Raw genomic sequence first — 23,357 nt, forward strand, 5'->3', positions numbered from 1 at the left:
TTTACAAAACGCATACTTTTCCAAAGAAAAATGTAATTTTAAAACATGAAAATAGATTTCGATTTTCACAGACACCATGCTAAAATCAATCTTTCTTAATGTTTTGAGCATCGTAGAATCAGAATCACAACGTTCCTACATAGCAAATTTTTGGTCCCATCACCAAAATTTCATTTACATGGAAGCAAAAAGCTCAGAAAGACAAAGGAATCCAAGAATAATGATTTAAGAATCAAGAATTCCAAAACAAAAGTCCAAAATGAACAAATATAGAATCATGTAATGATAAAGCAATTACCAAATAATAAAGCAGAAATTTCAAAAACCAGAGAAATCAAAAGAAAGACCAACAAGGCTGACTAAACTTCTGAAAATAGTGAGGCCAGCTATATTATATGGGTTGGAGACGGTGGTGCTGACCAGAAAGCAAGGAGGCAGAGCTGGAGGTAGCAGAGTTAAAGATGCTAAGATTTGCACTGGGTGTGACGAGGATGGATAGGATTAGAAATGAGTACATTAGAGGGTCAGCTCAAGTTGGACAGTTAGGAGGTGAGATTGCATTGGTTTGGACATGTGCAGAGGAGAGATACTGGGTATATTGGGAGAATAACAGCCATCTACTGTGGCCTAGTGCTACAGTAGATTCAAAAAATGAAAATGTCTCAGATTTCTCATTGTCTTCACAAAGATATTACAATAATATTTCAAACAGCAATCTATGTCTACTTCAGTCAAATATAAATAATTTCATGGCAAGATGTTCCTCTAGGAAATTCCTTCTGAATATAAATCAAACATTGCTTAGGACTCACCTTTTATGTTTATGTTTTTATTTAGATGGTATATTTGACTGTTAGGACTCAGTACTTGATCAGTACAAAGTAATGGGGATTGGGGAAGAGAGGTGAAAAAGAGAGTACAGGCATGGTGGAATGCGTGGAGAAGAGTGTTAGGAGTAATTTGTGTCAGAAGGGTATCAGCAAGAGTGAAAGGGAAGGTCTGCAAGATGGTAATGAGACCAGCTATGTTATATGGGTTGGAGACGGTGGCACTGACCAGAAAGCAGGAGACAGAGCTGGAGGTAGCAGAGTTAAAGATGCTAAGATTTGCATTGGGTTTGATGAGGATGGACAGGATTAGAAATGAGTACATTAGAGGGTCAGGTCAGGTTGGAAGGTTGGGAGACAAAGTCAGAGAGGCGAGATTGCGTTGGTTTGAACATGTGCAGAGGAGAGATGCTGGGTATATTGGGAGAAGGATGCTAAGGATAGAGCTTCCAGGGAAGAGGAAAAGATGAAGGCCTAAGAGAAGGTTTATGGATGTGGTGAGAGAGAACATGAAGGTGATGGGTGTAACAGAGCAAGATATAGAGGACAGGAAGATATGGAAGAAGATGATCTGCTGTGGCAACCCCTAACGGGAGTAGCCGAAAGAAGAGAAGAAGAAGAAAGGCAAACGACACAAAGGAGAACGCTATTACCTGAACACTGGACTGAGGTCAACAGGTGGTTTAAATAAGGACATCTGAAGGCCCAGCTAGAGTAACAGTGAGGACTGACAATGGGGCAGAATACAAAAAAAATGATACAATATTTACAAAATACAAAGACAGGAATGGAGGAAAATTACAAAATGTGCAAAAAAAAAATGAAACATATAACAAAAGGCACATCCCTAACACATATGGATCTTAGTGTAACAGGTATGTGGACCAGTCAGACTTCAAAATCCCCCTACCGTCCAGGACATTCCCAACTGACAATAAATGTCAGGATCTTGTCAGTGCCTGAATCCAACTTTGCAACACCATACATTATGGGTCAGGATCTCCCCGTTATCTATGGCAGTGATTCTCAGTGTTTCAGATTGCGGACTACTTTGGCAACGTCAAAGCAAACGATTCTTTGTCATTGTAAATTGGCATATTTATTTTACTGCATGTATTTACAGTACATAACAAAAGGGTAAAATTCAAAAACAGCCTTGCTGGATTCTTTATGTTAAGGACCACAGACCAGTTACACATGGGAGAAGCTGCGAGTTGAAGATGTTTTGAGGAAAGGGGGAGGCGATTGGTTGTTCTAGAGCCATTAGCTATGCCCTTTGCAGCAATGCAGCAGCTTGATTGGTATAATTATATAAATATGCTTGAGTGACAAAGGGTAAACAGAACGTTGAGTGCTACATGAACACCACGCTTGGCAAGCAAGAGTTCTGTAATCATGTAACTACATAACAGACTAACGTATCTGAGAAAATTAGTTACTTTGCTCACCTACAATGAATGTCACCTTGTCGACCTCTTGACTCACGCTTATCTTATATGGTCCATGATCTCATTGCCATCTGCATCAGACTACAGAGCACCATAAGTGCCTGAGTCTTCCTTTGTCTACGCAATCCTGTACCAAATCAGGATTTCTCTCTTGTTTAAGCAATCACATGTTGTCTAGAATCTCTTTAGATTTTGTATCAGATTAAACAGCACCATATCTGACAGGATGTCTCTGTTTTCTACACCATTGGTACTCAGAATGTTTTGGACCAAGGACCACTTTACTCAAGTCAGATCAAACTGCAGACCACTTGAGTCTAGCTGTCGCCCTTTTGAAGCTCGCCTTTATTTACACGCGCCTTTATTCGCTGCGTCCAATTGAGGTCGCCCTTTTGAAGGTCGCCTTTCTGTGTGCGCCCTTATTAAAGGATACCCACAAGATAAGGCAGATGAATCACATCAGACATGGATCCACAATCTGCAAACAAAAGCCATGCCACCTTGTAATTCTGAGCAGAGTCTTGCAGAACAGCCATTTTTCATGATACATGATACACATGCAATGATAAAATGGTGACTTCATCATCAGACTTGGAGCTCTGGTGGCTCTAGTTGGTTAAGAGCACAGAAGTGTGTCATTTCAAAGATAATAAAAAAACATAACAATGGCCTTTTTCTGAATTCATATTTGAGCTTAGGGAAGGATTGAGGCACACAGTGAGTACCAGTACAGGCCGGTAATGGAATTCATTCCTGTTCGATAATAAACAGTATTATCATACCAACAAGGCCGATTATTTCATTTTTGGTTTATTTTGGATAGTGGGAAATGCCTTCTAAGCAACAAATGTGAGCTGAGAAGAAGGTGCAGCCAGTTTCACAATGGATTACTGAGACCAAGGCAAGCACTAACACTTCCCAAAAGCTGTTCATAGGATGAGCGTCTGTCATTCAAATATTTCACCCCGCCCAGCCTGTGAAGAGTTGACTACCAGCTGCAGTAACAAAACTCAGTGATTTATAACACCATAACGTCTTTTTAAAATGTATTTTCAGAGCCCTTCCCCACAGTTTAGCATTTTTTTGCATTTATGAGGTCCAAAGGATTAATTAAAAGGGCCCAGAGACCCTCATATTTTCACCTTGTTTATAACCTAATAAATGTCAGAATCTATTAGATTAAACTTTACCGATTTATACAGTTCCATTTGAGATATACCCATAACACCCTGAATCAGTATTGTGATTTACCCACATTAGGGGTCTCAATAGCTTTTATTCAATTCTTTTTAGATGTCCTCAGTGAATTTTACATCAGACAATGACATTAGAACATGCAGTCTAATCGCAAATTATTATGCCGGTTTAAATGGAATGATTTTACTAGTAGAAAAAGACAGTAGCCCTGGCCCTGGAGGGAAACAGTGACAAATCATGAAGAATTAATTTCACCATGCTGCCTGCTGAATCAGTGATCATTTGAAAGCTGCCACTTACATGCACACTGGAATATTTAGATGTGGTTCAGTGTGGTACACTTCTAAAGCCAGCATCTAAATTTAATTAAAACCAGCTCGCGATCTTATGATAGAAAAAAGCCAACCTATGCCTTTCCAGCGAGGGAACCATCTCGTAATAAATCCAAACGTATGAAATTCTGCATTTCAGGCAATGAAGACATGGCACAGATCCATAGCGTAAATCTCTCAGCAGAGGGTGGGCCCATTCACCCTCACTAGTCATTCCCTCAAATTAATCTTGCCAGCCAGAATCCACATTCAGAGAAATTAGATTTGGTTAACAATATGTACTGTAAATATGACATTTTAATTCCTCACTACAAGAATAATAAAACAAAAAAATGGCTTACTTTAATATTTTTAAGTACCCAACCGAATACAGATGTCATTGTAAATGTAAATGGCGGACAGTAAGAGAAGACCTGATGTCAGTTTCCACCTTTAGGTTAATGAAGGTATCTATCTATCTATCTATCTATCTATCTATCTATCTATCTATCTATCTATCTATCTATCTATCTATCTATCTATCTATCTATCTATCTATCTATCTATCTATCTATCTATCTATCTATCTATCTATCTATCTCTTGTTTTATACCATCTTATATATTAACTATATTTCTTTTATAAACTGTTTGAGACAAGTGATAATGATTCTAGTGAGACTTTCATCAATATTTTCTTAAAATTATGTGTATCAGCCTGCATGAAACTTAATTTAAATCAAGTTAATGTAAGACTTTTCTGATGCAAATGTATATTCTGATTGCCGTAAATGTACAGTTTATGTATACCGCTGACAATCCCCCAACCTTTCCATCTAATGACAAAATGAAAACTCCAGACATTTTTCCTAAGTGAACTGTTGATTAAAAACAGCAAATCAATCTCATTCATGCTTGACATGCCAAGAAATGCTGTGCTGGCAAGGAGATAAGATAGAATAGCAATCGCCTACTCCTTGTTCAAAGCTGGAAATAATTTGCAGCTGATTATTTTGCCGACTTCTAGAGCTTACAGAATGTGCCACATAAATTGAAGCTAATAATTTATATCCATCCATCTGTTTTCACATGCAGCTTCATTATGGTCAGAGATGCAATTATAGGGAACACAAAAGAATACAATTTTTAAAATATATTCATGCATTTTTATTTTTTTTTTAACCTATTTTGTGTTTGTGACACTTGAACATACAGCATGTTGTCTCAGAGTGCAATGCCGCTTCTCAGAAAGCCAAGAGAACAACTGGGGCGATGTTCCTTGTTGTTGCAGCGTCCCCAGGCCTTGCTCTTAATTTTAGGCAGGTAGCTAAAATTTCCCCACAGCTTCGGTGTCAGTCATGTGCAGTCCACTATACAATATACCTCAGGTGACGCTGCGCACTTGCAGTTGCATGGCAATGGTAATTATCCAAGAGCCGTCTAGTGTATTTAAGGAGGCTCCACAACTTCAGTCTTATTACAGTCACTGAGTCTCGTCACTCAGTTTCGTTTTGCATGATCTCATTATCATCTTGGATTTTGTGTGACATTTTTCCTAACAATTTTAATTTTTTTGGATTTTTATGCCTACTTTTTGTGTTGATCCTCACCTGCTCCTCTTGCTTGTTTATTTTCAGTACCTGTTTTCTGCTTTCACTTTGTCTCCTTGTCCTCTGTCTGTCTAATTACTATGAGCCTGTCCTTTAATAACATACTAGCCTTTAGTGGACTCTCACACACTATGATGTTCACTGTGCTGCTAAACCACCCAACTCTCAATGACTGACTAAGTGTCTAAAACTGGAGGAAGATCTGATGTAACTGTACAGACACGCATGATATCCTAATGCCAAATGTGTAGGTACAGTACTTATAAAAAGTATTAACTCCCTTGCAAGTTGCACATTTTATTTTTATACAACATTGAATCACAGTCGATTTAATTCCTTTTTTCACATTGATCAACAGAAAAAAAACTATTTACTAAGTGAAATTAGGGTTAGGTGTTTGGGTTAGGTTTAGGCTTAGGGTTAGGGTTAGATCACAGAAAAACGATCTAAATTCATTTTGAATATAAAACACCAAGTAAATGACTGCATAAATATGCCACATCTAAAAAATCATGAGTGTGACCAATTACTGTTACTTTTCAAAGTCACGTCACTAGTTCAGTGGAGGTCACCTGTCTGGGGTTTGAATTGATTGTCATATAAATGCGCCTTATCTGGAGGGTCCAACCTGTGGTGAGACAGTCTCATAGCCTAACCTACAAAATGAAGACAAAAGATCACTCCAAGCAAGTCCATGAAAAGGTAATTAAAAAGCACAAGTCAGGCAAGAAAATATCCAAGTCACTAAATATCTCTTGGAGTCCAGGTAAAGCAATCATTAAGAAATGGAAAGAGAATAGCATAGCTCTAGCACAGAGCAGGTAGTTCACAAAGACTGAGCGATCATTTAAAACAAAGGCTAGTGAGGAACACCTCTGATAACTCTGAAGGAGTCACAAGCTACAGTGGGTAAGAACAGTGCAGACCACAACTGTTGCTGGGTGTTTCAACACTCGCAGCTTTATGGATGAGTGGAAAAGAGAAAGCCACTGTTCATAAAAAAACACAACACACAGTTTACTGTAAGGCACGAAGGTTAGAGCAAGGTTTTATGGGCAGATGAAGCCAAAATTAAGGTTTTTGGCCATCAAGTTAAATGCCATATTTGGCATATTCTCAAAAACACGCCATCCACATCATGAAGCATGGTGGCAGCAGCATCACACTGTCGGGATGCTTCTCTGAAGCAGGCCCTGGAAGGCTTATAAGGGTAGAGGACAAAATGAAGTCATCACAATAAGAGAAATCCTGGAGAAAACCTAATGCATCCTGCAAGAAACCTGCACTTCAGAAGAAGATTTGTTTTTCAGCAGGACAACAACTCCACGCATAAAACCAAAGCTTAAAAGCAACAAATGTAATGTTCAGGAGTGGCTGAGTCAGAGTCCAGGTCACAATTCAACTCAGAATGTGCGGCTGGACTTGAAAAGGGCCGTTCAGTCACAACCTCATGCAGATCGATAGAATCTCAGCAGTTTGACAAAGAAGAACGGAAAAAATGGCAGTGTCCAGATGTGCAAAGCTAATAGAGCCCTGTGCATACAGATGCAAAGGCTCTGGTTTATATTTCTAATAAATTTAGACCACTTTGCAGAGATCTGTTTTTAGTTTGATATTCAATTTTCTGTTGTTCAGTAATTAAAGAAAAATGTAATCCACTGTCATTCAATGTTGCATAACAATAAAAAGTGGAAACTTTCAAGGGGGTCAGTACTTTTTATAGCCACTGTATATTCAGACAAAACCACTAAGGACCACTGGGCTTTGTAGTATTTCTGCTTCATTTGCACTGTATGTCATGTATAGTGTATAATTTATATTTTTTCTAATTGTCACTGAAAAAAATGCAATTTTTGATCAAATACTCCTCTTTCTGTAGCCTCCAATATTCACCCTTCAAGGCTTTTATTTTAAATGACAGAGTTAAAGATAAAAGAAAGGTGGTACTGTAACAATTCTTGATGGGATTAAATATTCACATGTTTAGAGGGGCAAAAGAGAATAATTCATTCCCATAATGACAGCAGAGGATGGAGGTTGCAATAGCCTTCGGTATAAAGTCCAGTGCTTGTGTAATTGATATCCATTCTCAGTGCCTGCATTTCCAGTTCAGTGCCTTAGAGGCTGGATCATTTTTTTATGGGAATAATGGACTCAAAGCAGGAATTGGACAGGGCACGCCTAATTTAGACTCGTCAGTTCATCTGATGAGATGTGGGAAGACAACCGGAATACCCAGAGAAACTCCCATAAACAACAACCAGGTCAAAGGAGCTGGGAGGCAGTGGGGCTAACCAGTGTGCCCTGATGTTGCCTGTAGATAAATGCAGAAGTATTTGTTCTGATTTCAGGGTATATAGCAAACTTAATAAGTGTGATTGCATCCATGTGCAGAAATCAATGCACGCACGGGGTTGGAATTCACAGATTTATATAGTAGAAGTTTCAAGACACTTAGAAGTCTCATCAGAAAACCTTTTTAACAGATGGTGGGGGGTGCAGTTGGCAAAATGGTACTTCTTATTATGTGGGAGGGTGTAGGTGTGGGTGGGTAGTGTAGCTTGGCACTGGGGAGGTGGAGACATAGTGCATCATATCATTAATGTGAAATTCTGTTTATTCTACCAATCTATGTAAAACTAACAATGCAGAGGATCCTTAAAGAAAGGGCTATAAGTCATGATGGAGAGATAAAGCAGTGGGAATAAAAGCAATTAGACCACAGTGACACCAAACTGGATTAAGTTACAGATAAAGTAATTTACGACTGTCAATTATGTAATTCACTTTCTTTCTTTCTTTCTTTCTTTCTTTCTTTCTTTCTTTCTTTCTTTCTTTCTTTCTTTCTTTCTTTCTTTCTTTCTTTCTTTCTTTCTTTCTTTCTATCTATCTATCTATCTATCTATCTATCTATCTATCTATCTATCTATCTATCTATCTATTGATCTGCTTGCTTAGTAGATTATGTTATTCAAAGCAACTAATAAAAGAGGTCAACATAATTGAGTAAACATCGGTCTGCAGATGTTTTGGGAAGAAGACAAGGTTAAAAAATTGATCACCACAAGTGAAAAGGTCACAGTAAAATAAATACAAGCAAGTTGCAATTCCTAGGTTACAAAAACCTAACAGCTAACATCAGTTTGTAATTCACCAAACAATGCTTCTTAAACACATTGAGGGAGGCAGAAGTTCAAATGGAGGTGGGAAGCTCTTTCCACCAGCTCAGAGCTGCACATAAAAAGAGTCTGCATTGAGATCTGATTCCACACAGAGGTGGCATCATGAGAAGCCATTCATCAGCACAGTTGAGTGGTCGAGAAGAAGCATAGCATCTCATCACAGGAGTCTCCATATGTATAGGTGTGGACCCATTAACTTCTCTTTAGGCAAGTATCAAGGATGTGAACATTATGCATGCCATAACAGGGAGCCAATGTAGTAAAGTGAGTGATATGTGCCCAGTGTTCCTGCCAGCAGAGTGGTACAGTAGTCCAGGTGTGGTAAGACCAAAGCCTTTATCTGGAGTTGTGTTGTATACTCTGCCAAATACAATCTGATTTTCTGGATGTTGTAAAGAGTGAATCTGTATGACTGAGAGACTGTTGCAATGTGGGCGGTGAAGGACAGCTGATCATCAATCACCACACCCAAGGTTGTGAACAGACTTGATGGTTGTTGGTGAATAGATGCATGAGCTGGGATGACTACAACATCCGTCTTTGCCAGGTTGAAGTGAAGGTGGTGCTCCTTTATCATGCTTACAATAACAGAGAGACATGCAAAATTTCTTATTGATGCTTGAGGTCTTCTGAAAGGAAAGATAAGTACAGCTGCATATCATTGGCATAGCACTGATAAGAGAACCCATGGGACTGGATGATAAGGCCTAGTGAGGAGGTGTAAAGAGACTGAAGACGAGAGGGCTCCACACCAATCGTTGTGGTACCCCAGTGCTGGCCTGGTGCACCCTTGACATCTCTCCTCACCAAGACACATGGTAGGATCTGCGCAACAAAAAGAACTCAATCTACCTGAGGGTAGTCCCAGTGTTGCCGTGGTCAGAGTAGGTGGAAAAGCAATGGCAAGTTCTAGCAGGACGAGGACAGACGACATGTTGATAGCTCTAGCCAGCCGTAACGACTCTACCACGGTAAATGGAATGGCCCCTCTTGAAGCCTGACTGAATAGGATCAAGTAGTCTGTTCAGCAAAAGAAACGAAGAGACTTGGTTAGGGACAGCACGTTCCAGTCTTTTGGATCGAAAGGAGAAGAGAGAGACTGGTCTGTAATTACCTACTTGAGAAGGACTGAGTGTGGCCTTCTTGAGAAAAGGAGTTCTTAGGGCCTGTTTGAATAACGTGCCTGTTCTGAGTGAGGTGTTGAAGACGTGTAATTGTAGAAATGAGTGATGAAGAGATAGCCTGGAGGAGATGTGAGGGGATGGGGTGAAGCGTGGCGCCACTGGAAAGAAAGCTGGAACTGGCAGTGGTGGAGTGAGGTATGACATGTAGCTAAGACAAAAACAGATACAGTATTATGTCTTAATTTTATATTACATATGTTCTTATAATTTAATACTTCATATGTTTAAGTAGTGGTACTTTTCTGAACCCGCCTGTTCCATTTCTGACCTGATTAGCTTGGCAGTATCACACACACAGTAAAGCAAACATGGGCTCCATTACCTTACAGGACACACTCAGTAGCCACTCTTACAGGATTAATTGAGAGTCACCAGTTAAACTAAACCACACATTTTTGTGATGAGGGCAGACATAGAGGGCACGTAAAAACTCCACACACATTGGCTGAGTTGCATTTTAAACGCTGGAGCTGTGAGGCAACTGTGCTAAGCACTACGCCATCCTTACATAATCCATAGGTCTGAAAATACCAGTTTCAGGCAGAGTGTGACTTGAGCAAGTGTCATGGCCTTATGTTTGAGAGCATCGAAATGTCATCATCATCGAGACTGTTGGTGGTGTGGGCAACATGGGGACTGCTCAAAGTGCTGCTTGAAAAGATAAACTGAAATACATTGTGATCAGTGGTGACATGTACCACATCCCGTTTACATCTCCAGGCAGTTTCTGCTTCCACTTAACTCCACAGGAAGGACGGCATGTGTGCCAGAGATACTAAAATTCAATGATTACTTGGCTGAAGGGCAGACAAGAAATCTAGGAAGTCACATTTGGAACATTTTTCATCATTTATGCTCAAACTGCAGTCCAATCTTTTCTTTACAGTGACTTCTGAATTAGATTTCTGCCTGCTAATTGTTGGTTTAATCTTGATTAATGGAATGAACAAGCTGCAGCATGCCACTTTTTTAACGGATGGCTGGATAACAACATTTTAAGTAAAAGGAATTAAAAATAAAATGGGAAAACGATTCAAGGGCAGAAGATTGTTTTCTCAGATGACCTCAGGAACACTACGCTTTTGAATGATTTCAGCACTTCATTTCAAAATGTGTATCATTCCAGTGTTCTGTCACATGAAACTGCTGAGGTCAATGGGAGCTGCTGCCTCCCTATAGTGGGGTGACTTGTGTCTTTAGTTCCTCTAAATTGTGATGATGCACTGCTTAAAACATCCATGAATACAAATTTGGCAACATGTTAAACCATTTATTTGAACTAAGACCACCATGGCTCTTGACTCAATTGTTGATTGGATTGATGGCTGGAACACTGAACCTTTCATCAGACTCTATAATGGACAGTAATTGCACAGAATGCAGTGGACAGCATGGTTGAGCTGTATCCATTAGCAGAATGGGGCCTGTTTACTTTTCAGTTTGCATTTTTGTACTTCTGATATTGTTCTCCAAGATCTTATACATCACACTAAGTTAATTTGCCTGTGAACGCTTAGCAGAAGAAGTTTTGCCTTGAGCTGTTCCATCCGCTTTCATTAAGGTCCACAATCCATTATGAATGGCCTGCCTGGAGCCCCTTGAAGGACAATTCTTAAAACTCTGAATAGGTAGACAGAGCCGGTATTGGTGGACAGATGTGGAAGTCTCTTCACATTCGTAGTGCCAGCTAGGGTAAAAGGGACTTTTCAAAAAGGCATCTGACTCTTCATTGCATCAACAAGCCTCAGTCTGTGTCCATGAAGGACTTCAGAACATGACAAGAAAAGGTTACTCTGCCAACAATCCCACCTAGATTCTCCAAAATAACATCTGAGCATAGGGTCTCATGAAAGGTGAGCAAACTTTTGTGAGACCTGAGCCTCTGTTCCTAAGGAGTAGCCTTTCTCAGATCTAATTTATGGATTGAACCGGAATTCAAATCTTGAGTTAGTCTCTGTCCATGCAGAATTTCCTCTTTCACTCCATGTTCACATGGAGTCCTCCCACATGTGGGAAGGCTAAGTTGGCCTGGGAAGAGTGAATGTGTCCTGTAAAAAGCAGGTCTCTATTCCAAGGTTCAGTTCTGCCTCCTGGCCCATGCTATTCAGGTAAGTTCCTGCTTAGAATGACTCTGTCATGCAGAAAAAGGGTTCAGAAAAGAATGGACAGATAGTGTCAACTAGTCCTTGGTATGATTTAAATGGATCTTGGGTAGTGGAGATTGAAAATTGTGAAATGGTGAGAAAACTTTTGTGAGACTTTGCTCATAAGGTGTAGCCTTTCCCAGATCTGATTTTAGACTGTTCTAGCAGATGCATCTAAAGCTCCAAGTACCTGGGTTCAAATCCTGGGTTAGTCTTTGTTCGTGTAGTATTTCTTCTTTCACTTCATGATCACGTCAATTTTACTATCAGCAAACCATGCACTTTGTCAGGCTTCACTTACAAAATTGCATTTACAAGATTGTTTAAAATGAGTGTCATTTCATATTAACTTTGGCAGACAACTGTCTTGGTGTCACGTACCAGAACCACCAAGGAAAATGTATGCCACTTGAGCCCCAAAAAACTGAATTCAAGGGTGGTATCAGATGAACAAGGGTCGGCTGACAAAACTGAAACAAAGCATCAAAGCACATGTTTATGGGATGTGGCGATAGGGACTGCTACCCTGCTTCCTCACACCCCAGCAGGGGGTTCCTGCATGTGAATCCTGCTCAAAACAAAATCAGCCATCAATATCTCCTATTGAATGTGGGCAACACATCTAATATACACCAAGACAGCTATGGCACATCTTAGACGCATAACCCTGGCCCCCCTCCACATATTCCTGGACCCTCCTTTCCTTGACTTGATTCCTCTGCCTGGATTCTAATCATTCTGTCTTGGCTGGGCTGGACACATGATGACATCAACTCCATTCTCAGAACTATGTAGCTTATAATGGCCATATGGATTCTGCAAAGCCCTTTTGGCAGCCTTGTATCCATTGGGCATTGCTCATAGACGTCCAGCCTAAAATTCTGAGTGCAGCCCTGCAGGTCTAATATTCAGATGCTGTTGTCTGATGACTTTGAAGGCCAATATCCAAACATGGGGAAATTCCTTCGAAATGGTTCAGGTGTAATGAAGGCTGGACATGCCTATCAAAAAGAAAGTTAGTCACTCCATCAGTTCGATTGTCCTTTTCAATCTTGCTAAAGCTATTTTCTGAAATGGAAATGAATCATCTGACATGACATTAAAGCGTGAATTGCATTGGGGTGTCAGATGGATTTCCACTACATATTCAGCTATTTCTTCTGTACTGCTCTGGAGTGGTGCTTCACCACAAAAGACCCCATAATGTGCAATATGGAGAGACTGACACATCGAGCCTCTGTAGCCATCTGGCATCAGCTTGAATTCTGAGAGCTGTGGCATTGGTCATTTGTCCACTCTACGCATATAGACAACAGATGAACGTATACTAGAATCTCAGCAGTGCTGGGCCATTCACAAAGTCTAGGACATTCTTTATGCCTCATACAAGTGACTGTCTTGAACCGGTGATGTTTACTGTATTCTGTTGTAGTTCTAAACAGCTCTGAAATTCCTGAGACCTGCTCCAAGATAAGGTGTCTAATCTCCAAGTCAACTGACAGTTCACAGTATCTCTTTGATAAACTTACACAAGTAATTCACCACACCGATGCCAAGCAGGACTCCTCTATATATCCATCCATTATCCGTACCCAGTTGTCCAGGTCAGTGTCCGAAAGGAAGCAGGAGCCATGAACAGAAGAATGAGATGCATGCATGGATTGCTATGTACCTCACTTTCATGAGTGAAAAACTTTGGAATGCCCATCAGTCTGACACTGATTCACTGTACTGTGAAAGGAAACCTCCACAAATACAATGGGAACATTCTTCCATTTTCCCTTGAGATCACCACAACCTTGAAATGGATTGAGCTAACTGGAGAATTGATTTGATGGATGGACAAAACCTTATCTACTGTATTGTTACAGAATGGAGTGGAGTTATAGTTATTTACTATAGTGATTGCGATCCCAGACAGTTTTTAAGTGCAACTTTATGGCATATATTGTTACAAATTACAGAACACATAGTTTAAGTGATTTCAGGGTCACAAAGAGAATCAGAACTAAGGACTGAAATGGGCAACTTCATGCTTTTCAGTCCCAGACTTTAATTAGTAAGTTACATGTAAGCTTCAGAGGAGAAGATCAGGGTAGCTGCTCAGACATTTAAGATGTTTCTGGTGTATCAATGAACCGACGGTAATTAGATACTATCAGTTTAATTAGCCATTATAGGGCCTTGCTGGACCAATTATGAATCCACATGCTGGGATGTGACAAGTCATGAGCAAAACCTGGAATTGAAACATCTGTTACGCAGCACAGATCGTATCGCTGGCCCTGCCGTGCTCACACATCAATAAGTCATCCTGAAAGTACTTAGTGCCACCCCTGATCATTTTGACCAAGTTCATATTTTCTAAGTCAAAGTATTCTAAACACTTCTGTAATTCCTAAGGCCTACAACAGCCTGTCAGCACCAAGATAAGGTGCCTACTCTCCTGTTCAATTGACACTTCAGTGCTGCAGCATCACGTCTCTTGGATAAACTTACAGAGGTATTTCACTGCAGCGATGCCAAGCAGAACTCCTCCACACATCCGTTCATTGTCTGTGCCCAGTTATCCAATTCGGTGTCCCAGACTGATCGGACAAAATTGAGGACCACATCAGCATCTGATTCTTAAAGGCTGACTCACTTTTAACTGCGTTCCTGATGAACAGATTTACCACACATTCTGACTTTTCTGCTGTGGTAATATCTTACCAGTAACACTTATGACATGTTTAAGAATAACCAGGCAAGCTGAGGCCCCGTTCATTCTATGTTTTCTTTTAAAAACACAGACAATAGTCTTTGTTTTCATATTTTTTCTACACTACCTTGGCATTATAAATACAGAGATTTTTGAAAATGCTCTCCTGAACCATATACTTAGAAAATATCGGCTTAGCATTGTAATGTGGACTGGCGAAAACTCAGTTTTTCAAAAATGTAAAATCTAATTGCTTATTGTTATAATAATAATAATAATACATTTTATTTATAGGGGCACTTTACATTAGCTGTAAATCTCAAAGTGCAACATAAAAAGATTAAACAAAGGCAAGGCAAGATAAAAACACAGATACAGTAAAACAATAATAATTATAGCATTCTTGTTAATATGCTTTTCAAAATAGAAAAGTCTTTAGCTGTTTTTTTAAAACAGCGTACAATCTGCTGTGTTGTTAGTGTCTATTATGTGGCCGTTCCCTGAACGGATTCTACTCACTACAATATTTCATTCCCTAAATGGTCACCCTGCTTACGATGGAGCTTGTTGGTGTTGCTTACCTGCACGCATCTAAATTGTGTTTTGTACAGTTTGAATGCTGCATACATGTGCAATAGGCAAATGATTTACTGGTCAATGCAGTTTTGCAATAAATCCTGAGGTCAGCGATGTTACTGACACACAAATGTCCAGTGTACGTGAACATTTACATTTATATGCGTTTTCAGTCGTTTCAGTGTGGATGGAGATCCTTTTGTAAATGATGTGAAAATGCAAATGTGGGCAGATCATTTTGGTTTAGTTTTTAAGTGAAAGTATAGTAGCCTGAGTAAGGAACAGGTTGTTTGGACTTTCAAGTGCCCTTTTCCAAAGACATTGGACCCCAGATTCTTATCTGCTTATCTTGTTCTACAATCTCTATCAAGCAGAGACTGCTTTTGTCTTCTCAATGCTCATTACTGGTGCCTTATCTTCCTATTCTTAACTTTGCATTTTCTTCATTATAAGCCAAAAAGAACCTGAAGGATTGCATCACAATTTGATTAATTTGATATATGTGGATGCCTATACAATATCACAAAGGTTTTAAAATATCGCTATTATATCTGCAAATGTGTCTAGTGCTTGTGGAAAAGGCACAATACAGCAAAGAACTACTGTTAAATTTAGAATGCAGTTCCCCAAAAAACTGAGCAGGCATCAAAAATGTGAAAAGAAATAGGAACGTGATGGTATGGTAGCAAAATGACACAGGAGACATGAGAAAAATAATAATGAAGTTAACTCAACGACAGATAGATAGATAGATAGATAGATAGATAGATAGATAGATAGATAGATAGATAGATAGATAGATAGATAGATAGATAGATAGATAGATAGATAGATAGATAGATAGATAGATAGATAGATAGATAGATAGATAGATAGATAGATAGATAGATAGATAGATAGTGTAAAGGAGTGTTGGGACACCTGAAGTTCTCCCTGGTGCTACATAAAACACAGAGAGGTACTAGGGGATTGGGGGATGGCCCTACGACTAAGGGTAATGTGACTTAACGGCTATGCTGTCATTTACCGGGTCATTTACCACCCCAGCTCACACCCTGAATATGTCAGTTAGGTCATCAATTTTACATTATTTTATTGTAGTTTCGTTCACCTTAAAACATGAACCCAGCTGCTTCTTAACATTTAAATGAACATGTGCATCTCGTCTAAACTTACCCACACCACCTTTGTGTGTCTTTATATGTCTGGAGTTTATATGACCACTTAGTGCATGTGCACTTCCACCCGTCCCAACTCTTAATTTAGCAGTTGCTATAAAAATACCCAGCATGCGCTGGGTGGCTCTCGGACAAGCTGGTCGGGCCCCGTGACCCCAGTGGCTTATCCACCAGAGGCTGTTTTGCTGCTAGCCTAGCAGTTGCTGTTATTTTTTTTTGTAAGGGCTGTCACAGTTTTGATTAGATTTGACATACTATATAATTAAATGTCAGCGTCACAGAAGCATCTCCTTTTGGCCATGGCTCTAAGTAGTGCTTTGAAGCGTTGCCAGCTCATAAATGTTTTAGGCCGACTACTGTAAATCAGTCCAATACCTGCTGATTGAGCCACACTGAGACGATGTCCCTTCCTTCGCAGACGAAGATGGCCTCGTACTGTAATTTGCCAGTTTGTGCAACTATCCACAGTCAAATAAAAGCTAACTCAAAATACAGGAAAATGTTTCCTGAAGATCCTGTTAGAGCAAAGATTCTATCAGCGCTGCCTTGTCATGTTAATCTGCAGCATATAATAAGGGCTGATTTCCCATTTGAAAGTGCTGATTAGCCAAACAGATGCATTTTGTTCAAGGATGAATGAAGGAGAAGCAAGTGTAGAGAAGCTTCTTGGCAAAGTGACTCATTTCTCCCTGTACAAAAGAACGGGTGGCATACTTTACTCTGCACTGTCACTGGTGTCATTGAGCCATGTGGAGTACTCTGTGGCTGTGCATGCTATTACTGGTGCTTTATTAAATGATGGTGTACTGGTTTACAAGCAGGTCCTTCATCGGTGATTCAAATCTTGGCTCAGTCACTGAGAGAATTGTGAATGTTCTCCCCATGTTGGTATGGCCATCTTACAGGTTATGTTAGTTAGCAACAGCACATTGGTCAGATTTGAATAAGCGTGACTAAAGGCCTGAGCACGAACACCAATGGATTATATGCTCTTAAAAATAAAGTTTCTAAAATGGCACTTTACTGGTTTGAGTGGTTCCTCATAATAGTAGATAGATAGATAGATAGATAGATAGATAGATAGATAGACAGACAGACAGACAGACAGACAGACAGACAGACAGACAGACAGACAGATAGATAGATAGATAGATAGATAGATAGATAGATAGATAGATAGATAGATAGATAGATAGATAGATAGATAGATAGATAGATAGATAGATAGATAGATAGATACTTTATTAATCCCAAGGGGAAATTCACAGTTTTTGAATTTTTGACAATTGTCAAGTATTGCTTGACAAAAGATCCATTTCATAGTAAGAAGGTTCTTTGCGTATGAAATTGATTTTTAGGCTTTGAAAAAGTTCCTAAAGTGAAGACGAAACAGAAATCTTTAATGTCTAGTAGGCTGCCTAGCAGGATGCTAACAGATCAAGAAATCCTGAACTTCACCCGTGTGATAGTATGCAGCAAGAGTCCTTCAAAAAGTACAGACCCATTGGTATTTCATAAATCTGTTATTATCTAGCCATGGTTATTTACAGAATTTGTTATGGACCTTCATATGAATGGCTATTTAGGGAACCAAAAATGGCTCCCTGGGAGAAGCACTTTGGCACCTTTATTTGTAAAAGCGTAGACCTGAGATTGCCATCAATGGACTGATACCATGCTCGTGGTTGCTTTCCACTGCAGAGCTTGAATCTGACTAGAAGTAATCAGTGCATGGATGGATGGATTGATGGATGATGTACCTACTGAAGGATCAATGTCTGCTCAGTGTTTAAAGCATAAGAAGAATTACAGACAGATGGAGTGGGTGGGAAAGGTTTTAGTAATATTAACCTGTTTTCTTTTGGTTTTTTTTTCTCCTGCAGTCTGCTCTCAGTTCTCCAGAGGAGTTTACGCTATCTTTGGCTTCTACGACAAAAAGTCCATGAACACACTGACTTCCTTCTGCGGAGCCCTCCACACCTCCTTCGTCACTCCTAGTTACCCAACAGATGCTGATGTTCAGTTTGTCATCCAGATGCGACCAGCTTTGCGGGGTGCTGTCCTCAGCCTTCTGGCCCACTATAAATGGGAGCGCTTTGTCTATCTCTACGACACTGATAGGGGTAAGTGACGTGTCAGGAAACCTGGGAGGGCTTCACAAAATGGGGGTTCTGAAATATAGTGATTTGCGTATGCCAAACGTCTGGTGCTGTATTGTGGCTTCTCACCATGGGATTCACAGGGACCTGTGATGGTGGAGGGTGGTAAGGGAAATAAAAAAGCGTCTGGGATAATCTAATTGACAGGTAAGGAATTCTCACCCATAAAACACAAGTTGGACACTTTTTGTTCATTTCATTTTAGCATCATCATCATCAAAAAAGCAGTCACCATTTGGCCATGACTCTAAGCAGTGTTTAAGTGAAGAACTGGCAGTTCATAAATGTGAAAATGGTGAAAAAGACCTGTGTTGTGAGCAGTAGACTCAATTCAGTTTTGTATAGCACTTCACCATGAAGGTGCAGAGCACTGTGACAAGTTCTCAGGTGAAATGTAGTTACAGACTTTACAAATTACATAATTAGAACACAAAGCCATTTGAAACTGATTAGCATAAATGGAGCTCAGCAATATCTGTCCATTAATCAATTGTTGAACTATGGCCAGTTGACATCAGGGGAGAAGAAAATGAAAAATCCAATCAACAGCATCCCTGGAGTAAATAATCCTCTGGGGGTCCACGGTCAGAAACAGTCAGAGTCCTGGAGACATCTACCAACTGGCTGCCCAACCCCTCCTGGGCATTCTACAAGACAGTCAATGCTGGGCCATTTAATATGACATCAAAATAATTTTTATCTGCCGATTTCAGGTCCTCCAGTGTCCTCCGGTGGCTTTTCCATGGGAAGGAAATCAGTCAGCAGTTTAGCCTCCTGACAGACAAGGGCACTGTTCATTCCGGTCCAGACATTGACACAAAAGGCAACAGAAGATCATATGACTTGTTTAAGGAGTTTCATGGGACTGTCTGATGACTCAACCACGTGATCAATAAGGTCACCTCAGTGTATCTCCAGCCTCATTCTTTGAATTGGGTGATAGGAAGAGCTTTTCAAAATATCTTATAAACTCCTGTTATTTAGAGAATAGACAGCAGGTAAAGGAGGGTAATGAGCTTGTTTTCGTGCATCACAGAGTGAACGGGTCTCTCAGGGAAAAGTTACATTATGACTTATGTCAGCATAAGCCAAAAATGAAATAGGGGGAAAAAAATTGAAAGAGGTGAAAGTGAAATAAATGAAAAGGGAATTTGCAAAAAGGCCAAGGTCAGAAGACCAGGACATAATCAGAATACTTATTTGTCAAAACCCATAAATGCATAAATCAGAGGAGGTTAGTTGTGGTTAGGAGACAAAACCTAAAACGTTGTAACTGAAACACTAAAATTTTCTAAATAAACCATTGATCACATTTTTATGTTACTTTTAAGAAGAAATCCAAAAATACCAGATAATGAACACCACCATCATTAAAAATGACAAATACAGAAAATGCCAAAGTCCCAACATTAATTTCTCAAAATTGAGATCCCTAACAGGTTAACCTTACTGAACATGATGTGACCGGAATATGGCACTGTGGCACCCAAAACCCTGGCACAATTACTATGAAACAAGTCCCAGGTTCAAATAAAAAAATTATTAAACACAAATACCTTCACAAGGCTTCTTTATTATTCGCACCCATAACTCTTCTTCCTTCTCTCTCTCTCTCCTTCGCTCCTCCACTCCACCCAGGTGAGTTTTTTCTGTCCTCCATGTCCAACTCCAACTCTCTTGGGTGAGGCAGAGTGGCTCCTTTTATCTCAGACCCGGGAGTACACGGTCCAGTGGAAGTTTTTCTGGGTCAGGCAGAGGTCTACTAAAATAGTGCTTTAAATCCCTGCAGTACCCAAGGAACCCAACGGGGCTGCACTCAGGGACTGCAATATCCAGCATGCCCAATGGATATCCAGCTAGGTATCGAAGCTCAGGGATGCTGCCATCTAATAAATTTGGGGAGGAAGTACTCCGAATTTGGTGTCTATCCCATTCCTTTCACTACATTTGTCTCCTGGCTAGGGTGCCAGCCAATGCATGCCATCTGTTACACTCTATTGCTTCACTATCCTTTTAGTGTTATGGCCAGCCTTACATGATTATAGTATTTGCCAAGATGATAATGGAGATGAAATTTGGAGGAGAATAAAAATGCTTCATCTGAGTTCCTCATGCAGGCAGGCCAAGGTCATGGTTAATGGCAACCATCCAGGCCTCATTTATAGAAGCCTATCCCCAATAAAATACAGTCATGTCCAAACACAATAAAACCATTTCCATTGCTGTTGTGAAGAAGGCTTCAGGGCGCCCAAGAAAGTCCAGCAAGTGCCAGGACCGTCTCCTAAAGTTGATTCAGCTGCTGGATTGGGGCCCCACCAGTGCAGAGTTTCCTTGGGAATTGCAGAAGACAGGTGTGACTGCATCTGCACACACAGTGAAGTGAAGAACTTTGAAGGATGGCCTGGTGTCAAGAAGGGCAGCAAAGAAGCCAAGAAAAACATCCGGGACAGACTGATAATCTGCAAAAGGTACAGGGATTGGACTGCTGAGGACTGGGGTAAAGTCATTTTCTCTGATGAATCCCCTTTCCAATTGTTTGGGGCATCCAGAAAAAAGATTGTCTGAAGAAGAAAAGATGAGTGCTACAATCAGTCCTATGTCATGCCAACAGTAAAGCATCCTGAGACCATTCATGAGTGGGGTTGCTTCTTAGCCAAGGGAGTGGGCTCATTCACAATTTTCCCTAAGAACACAGTCATGAATAAAGAATGGTACCAAAGCATCTTCCAAGAGGAACTTCTCCCAACCATCCAAGAACAGTCTGGTGATGAACAATGCCTTTTCCAGCATGATGGAGCACCGTGCCATAAGGCAAAAGTGATAACTGAGTGGCCCGGGGAACAAAACATCAAAATTTTAGGTCCATGGCCAGGAAACTCCCCATACCTTAATCCCACTGAGAACTTGTGGTCAGTCCTCAAGAGGTGGGTGGACAAATAAAACCCCACAAATTCTGACAAACTCTAAGCATTGATTATGTAAGAATGAGCTGCCATTAGTCAGGATTTGGCCTAGAAGTTGACTATCAGCATGCCAGGGTGAATTGCAGATGTCTTGAAAAAGAAAGGCCAACACTGCAAATATTGACTCTTTGCAAAGCTTAATGTAATTGTCAATAAAATCCTTTGAAACTTATGAAATGCTTGTAATTATACTTCAGTATACCATAGAAACATCTGACAAAAAGATCTAAAAACACTGAAGCAGCAAAATATGTGAAAACCAATACTTGTGTCATTCTCAAAACATTTGGCCATGACTGTATATTTAATTGATAAGTGTATTTTAGTGCCTTTGGACAATAACATTGGTTCAAGAGAATAGCATAAATGAGAGCATTATCCTCAGCTTCGGAGTGAGATTAAAACACCAAAAGAACCTCAATTAACACTAAACCCATTAAGTGACCGACTGAAAGCTTTTCCTCAACATTGACATCTCTGTCTTATAAAAACAAGTGTTGATACGCATTGCCTCCATCATCAGCAGAGTCCTCAGCACCGTCACCCATGTTTAATACCAGATGTTTTCTTTGTGGTCTCGCTTTAACCAGCCACCCCTAACCCAAGTAGATCAAAATTCTGGAATTTATCCATTAAACTTTCTTCAGTGGTTCAATACCATGTTAAAAAGTCCATGATATCAAAAGAACTGGAAATAATAATCATTATTATAATAATACATAAAATTGTGATTAATACTGTTGTGTCACTGATCCAGCATCCTTAGTTTGTATTGTCCATATGGAGTCTGCACACTCTCCCTTTGTCTGCGAGGGTTTTCTTCTTAGATTCCCTTAGGCCGATCAGGTTATTTGGTGAGTCGAAATGGTCCTTGCGAGTGCGGTTTGACTTTGTGTGTGAGATGGCCCTACGATGGACTGGCAGCCTGTCCAGTGTTCTGCTCTCCACAAGATGCACAACATTTTATGTAAAAGGACTGGGAGAGTGAAATGTGTGAGTTGAAAACCAGAAAGTCAAGCTGATCTATCACCAGTCCTAATCGCTATCCAGAAAATCAGATTACGTAAAAAACAAAAATAAGCACATGTGACGCTCTTTGCATCCAGATCTTGGATAGAGCAGAATCTCTTGCTACTGTTTAGTCTAAAGATTGTGGCACTGATGACATCAGCAATCACAAAATCCTGGAAGATGATAAGAGTGTTGTCGTAGTAATGGAAGCGCAAATCCCTCAAGATGGTAAAGGCCATACCACAAACAAGAAGTGTGTCGTGGAAGAACATGAAAAATATGATCATTTAGAAAATGTTAGTAATGGTAAATATGAATTCTTTAGAGTAATAAACAGAGAAGCAATGTATACCTTGAAAAAGAAATGAATCCTAACATCCAGGCTGGTTCCTGCCTCACAGCCGATCCTATTGAGACAGGCTGTAGCACCATGTGCCCCAGAATTGGGCTAAGCAAGTTTCAGAATCTTATTTTAGTTTTTATGCTCTAAGGCAGCGTTTCTCAATCTGTGGGGCACGAATGTTGCCATATGTGGTGTAATTTCGCTATTCGTAGGGAAATTTTAAACTTGTAGCGGTGTATCGGCAGCAAAAAATATAGGAATAAATTTTATTAGGGTTTCAAAAAAATGTTAGCGGGACGTGATTAAAACTGTTATGAAAACTCGGGTCGCAAATACTTAAGGTTGGGAAACGCTGCTCTAATGAGTAATGCTTTATTATGCGCCATGCAAATAATAAACACAGAGAGGCAACTGTATTGAATGAGCATGTTTTCATCTAAGCAAAAATTGATTTATATTCTGAAAGGATTTCAGGAACAGCATCACACAATACAAGAGCAGAAATTCTAAAAGCTTTATCACCC

General features: G+C 40.0%; 1 protein-coding gene across 4 annotated transcripts in view; it reads left to right on the forward strand.

Annotated features, from left to right (window-relative positions):
- Nucleotides 1–23,357, forward strand: part of LOC114662111 (glutamate receptor 3) — a 410,431-nt gene that overhangs the window by 126,700 nt on the left and 260,374 nt on the right. For all 4 annotated transcript variants that reach the window (XR_007936331.1, XM_028815450.2, XM_028815448.2 and 1 more), the window contains exon 3: nucleotides 18,241–18,480. Coding sequence is in view for 3 of the 4 variants with exons in the window: in XM_028815450.2 (XP_028671283.1) it covers nucleotides 18,241–18,480 (240 nt within the window). In the remaining variant the exon portion in view is untranslated. The remainder of the gene's footprint in view (nucleotides 1–18,240; nucleotides 18,481–23,357) is intronic.

This window comes from Erpetoichthys calabaricus, chromosome 12 (assembly GCF_900747795.2).
Source record: "Erpetoichthys calabaricus chromosome 12, fErpCal1.3, whole genome shotgun sequence".
Classification (NCBI taxonomy): Eukaryota; Metazoa; Chordata; class Cladistia; order Polypteriformes; family Polypteridae; genus Erpetoichthys; species Erpetoichthys calabaricus.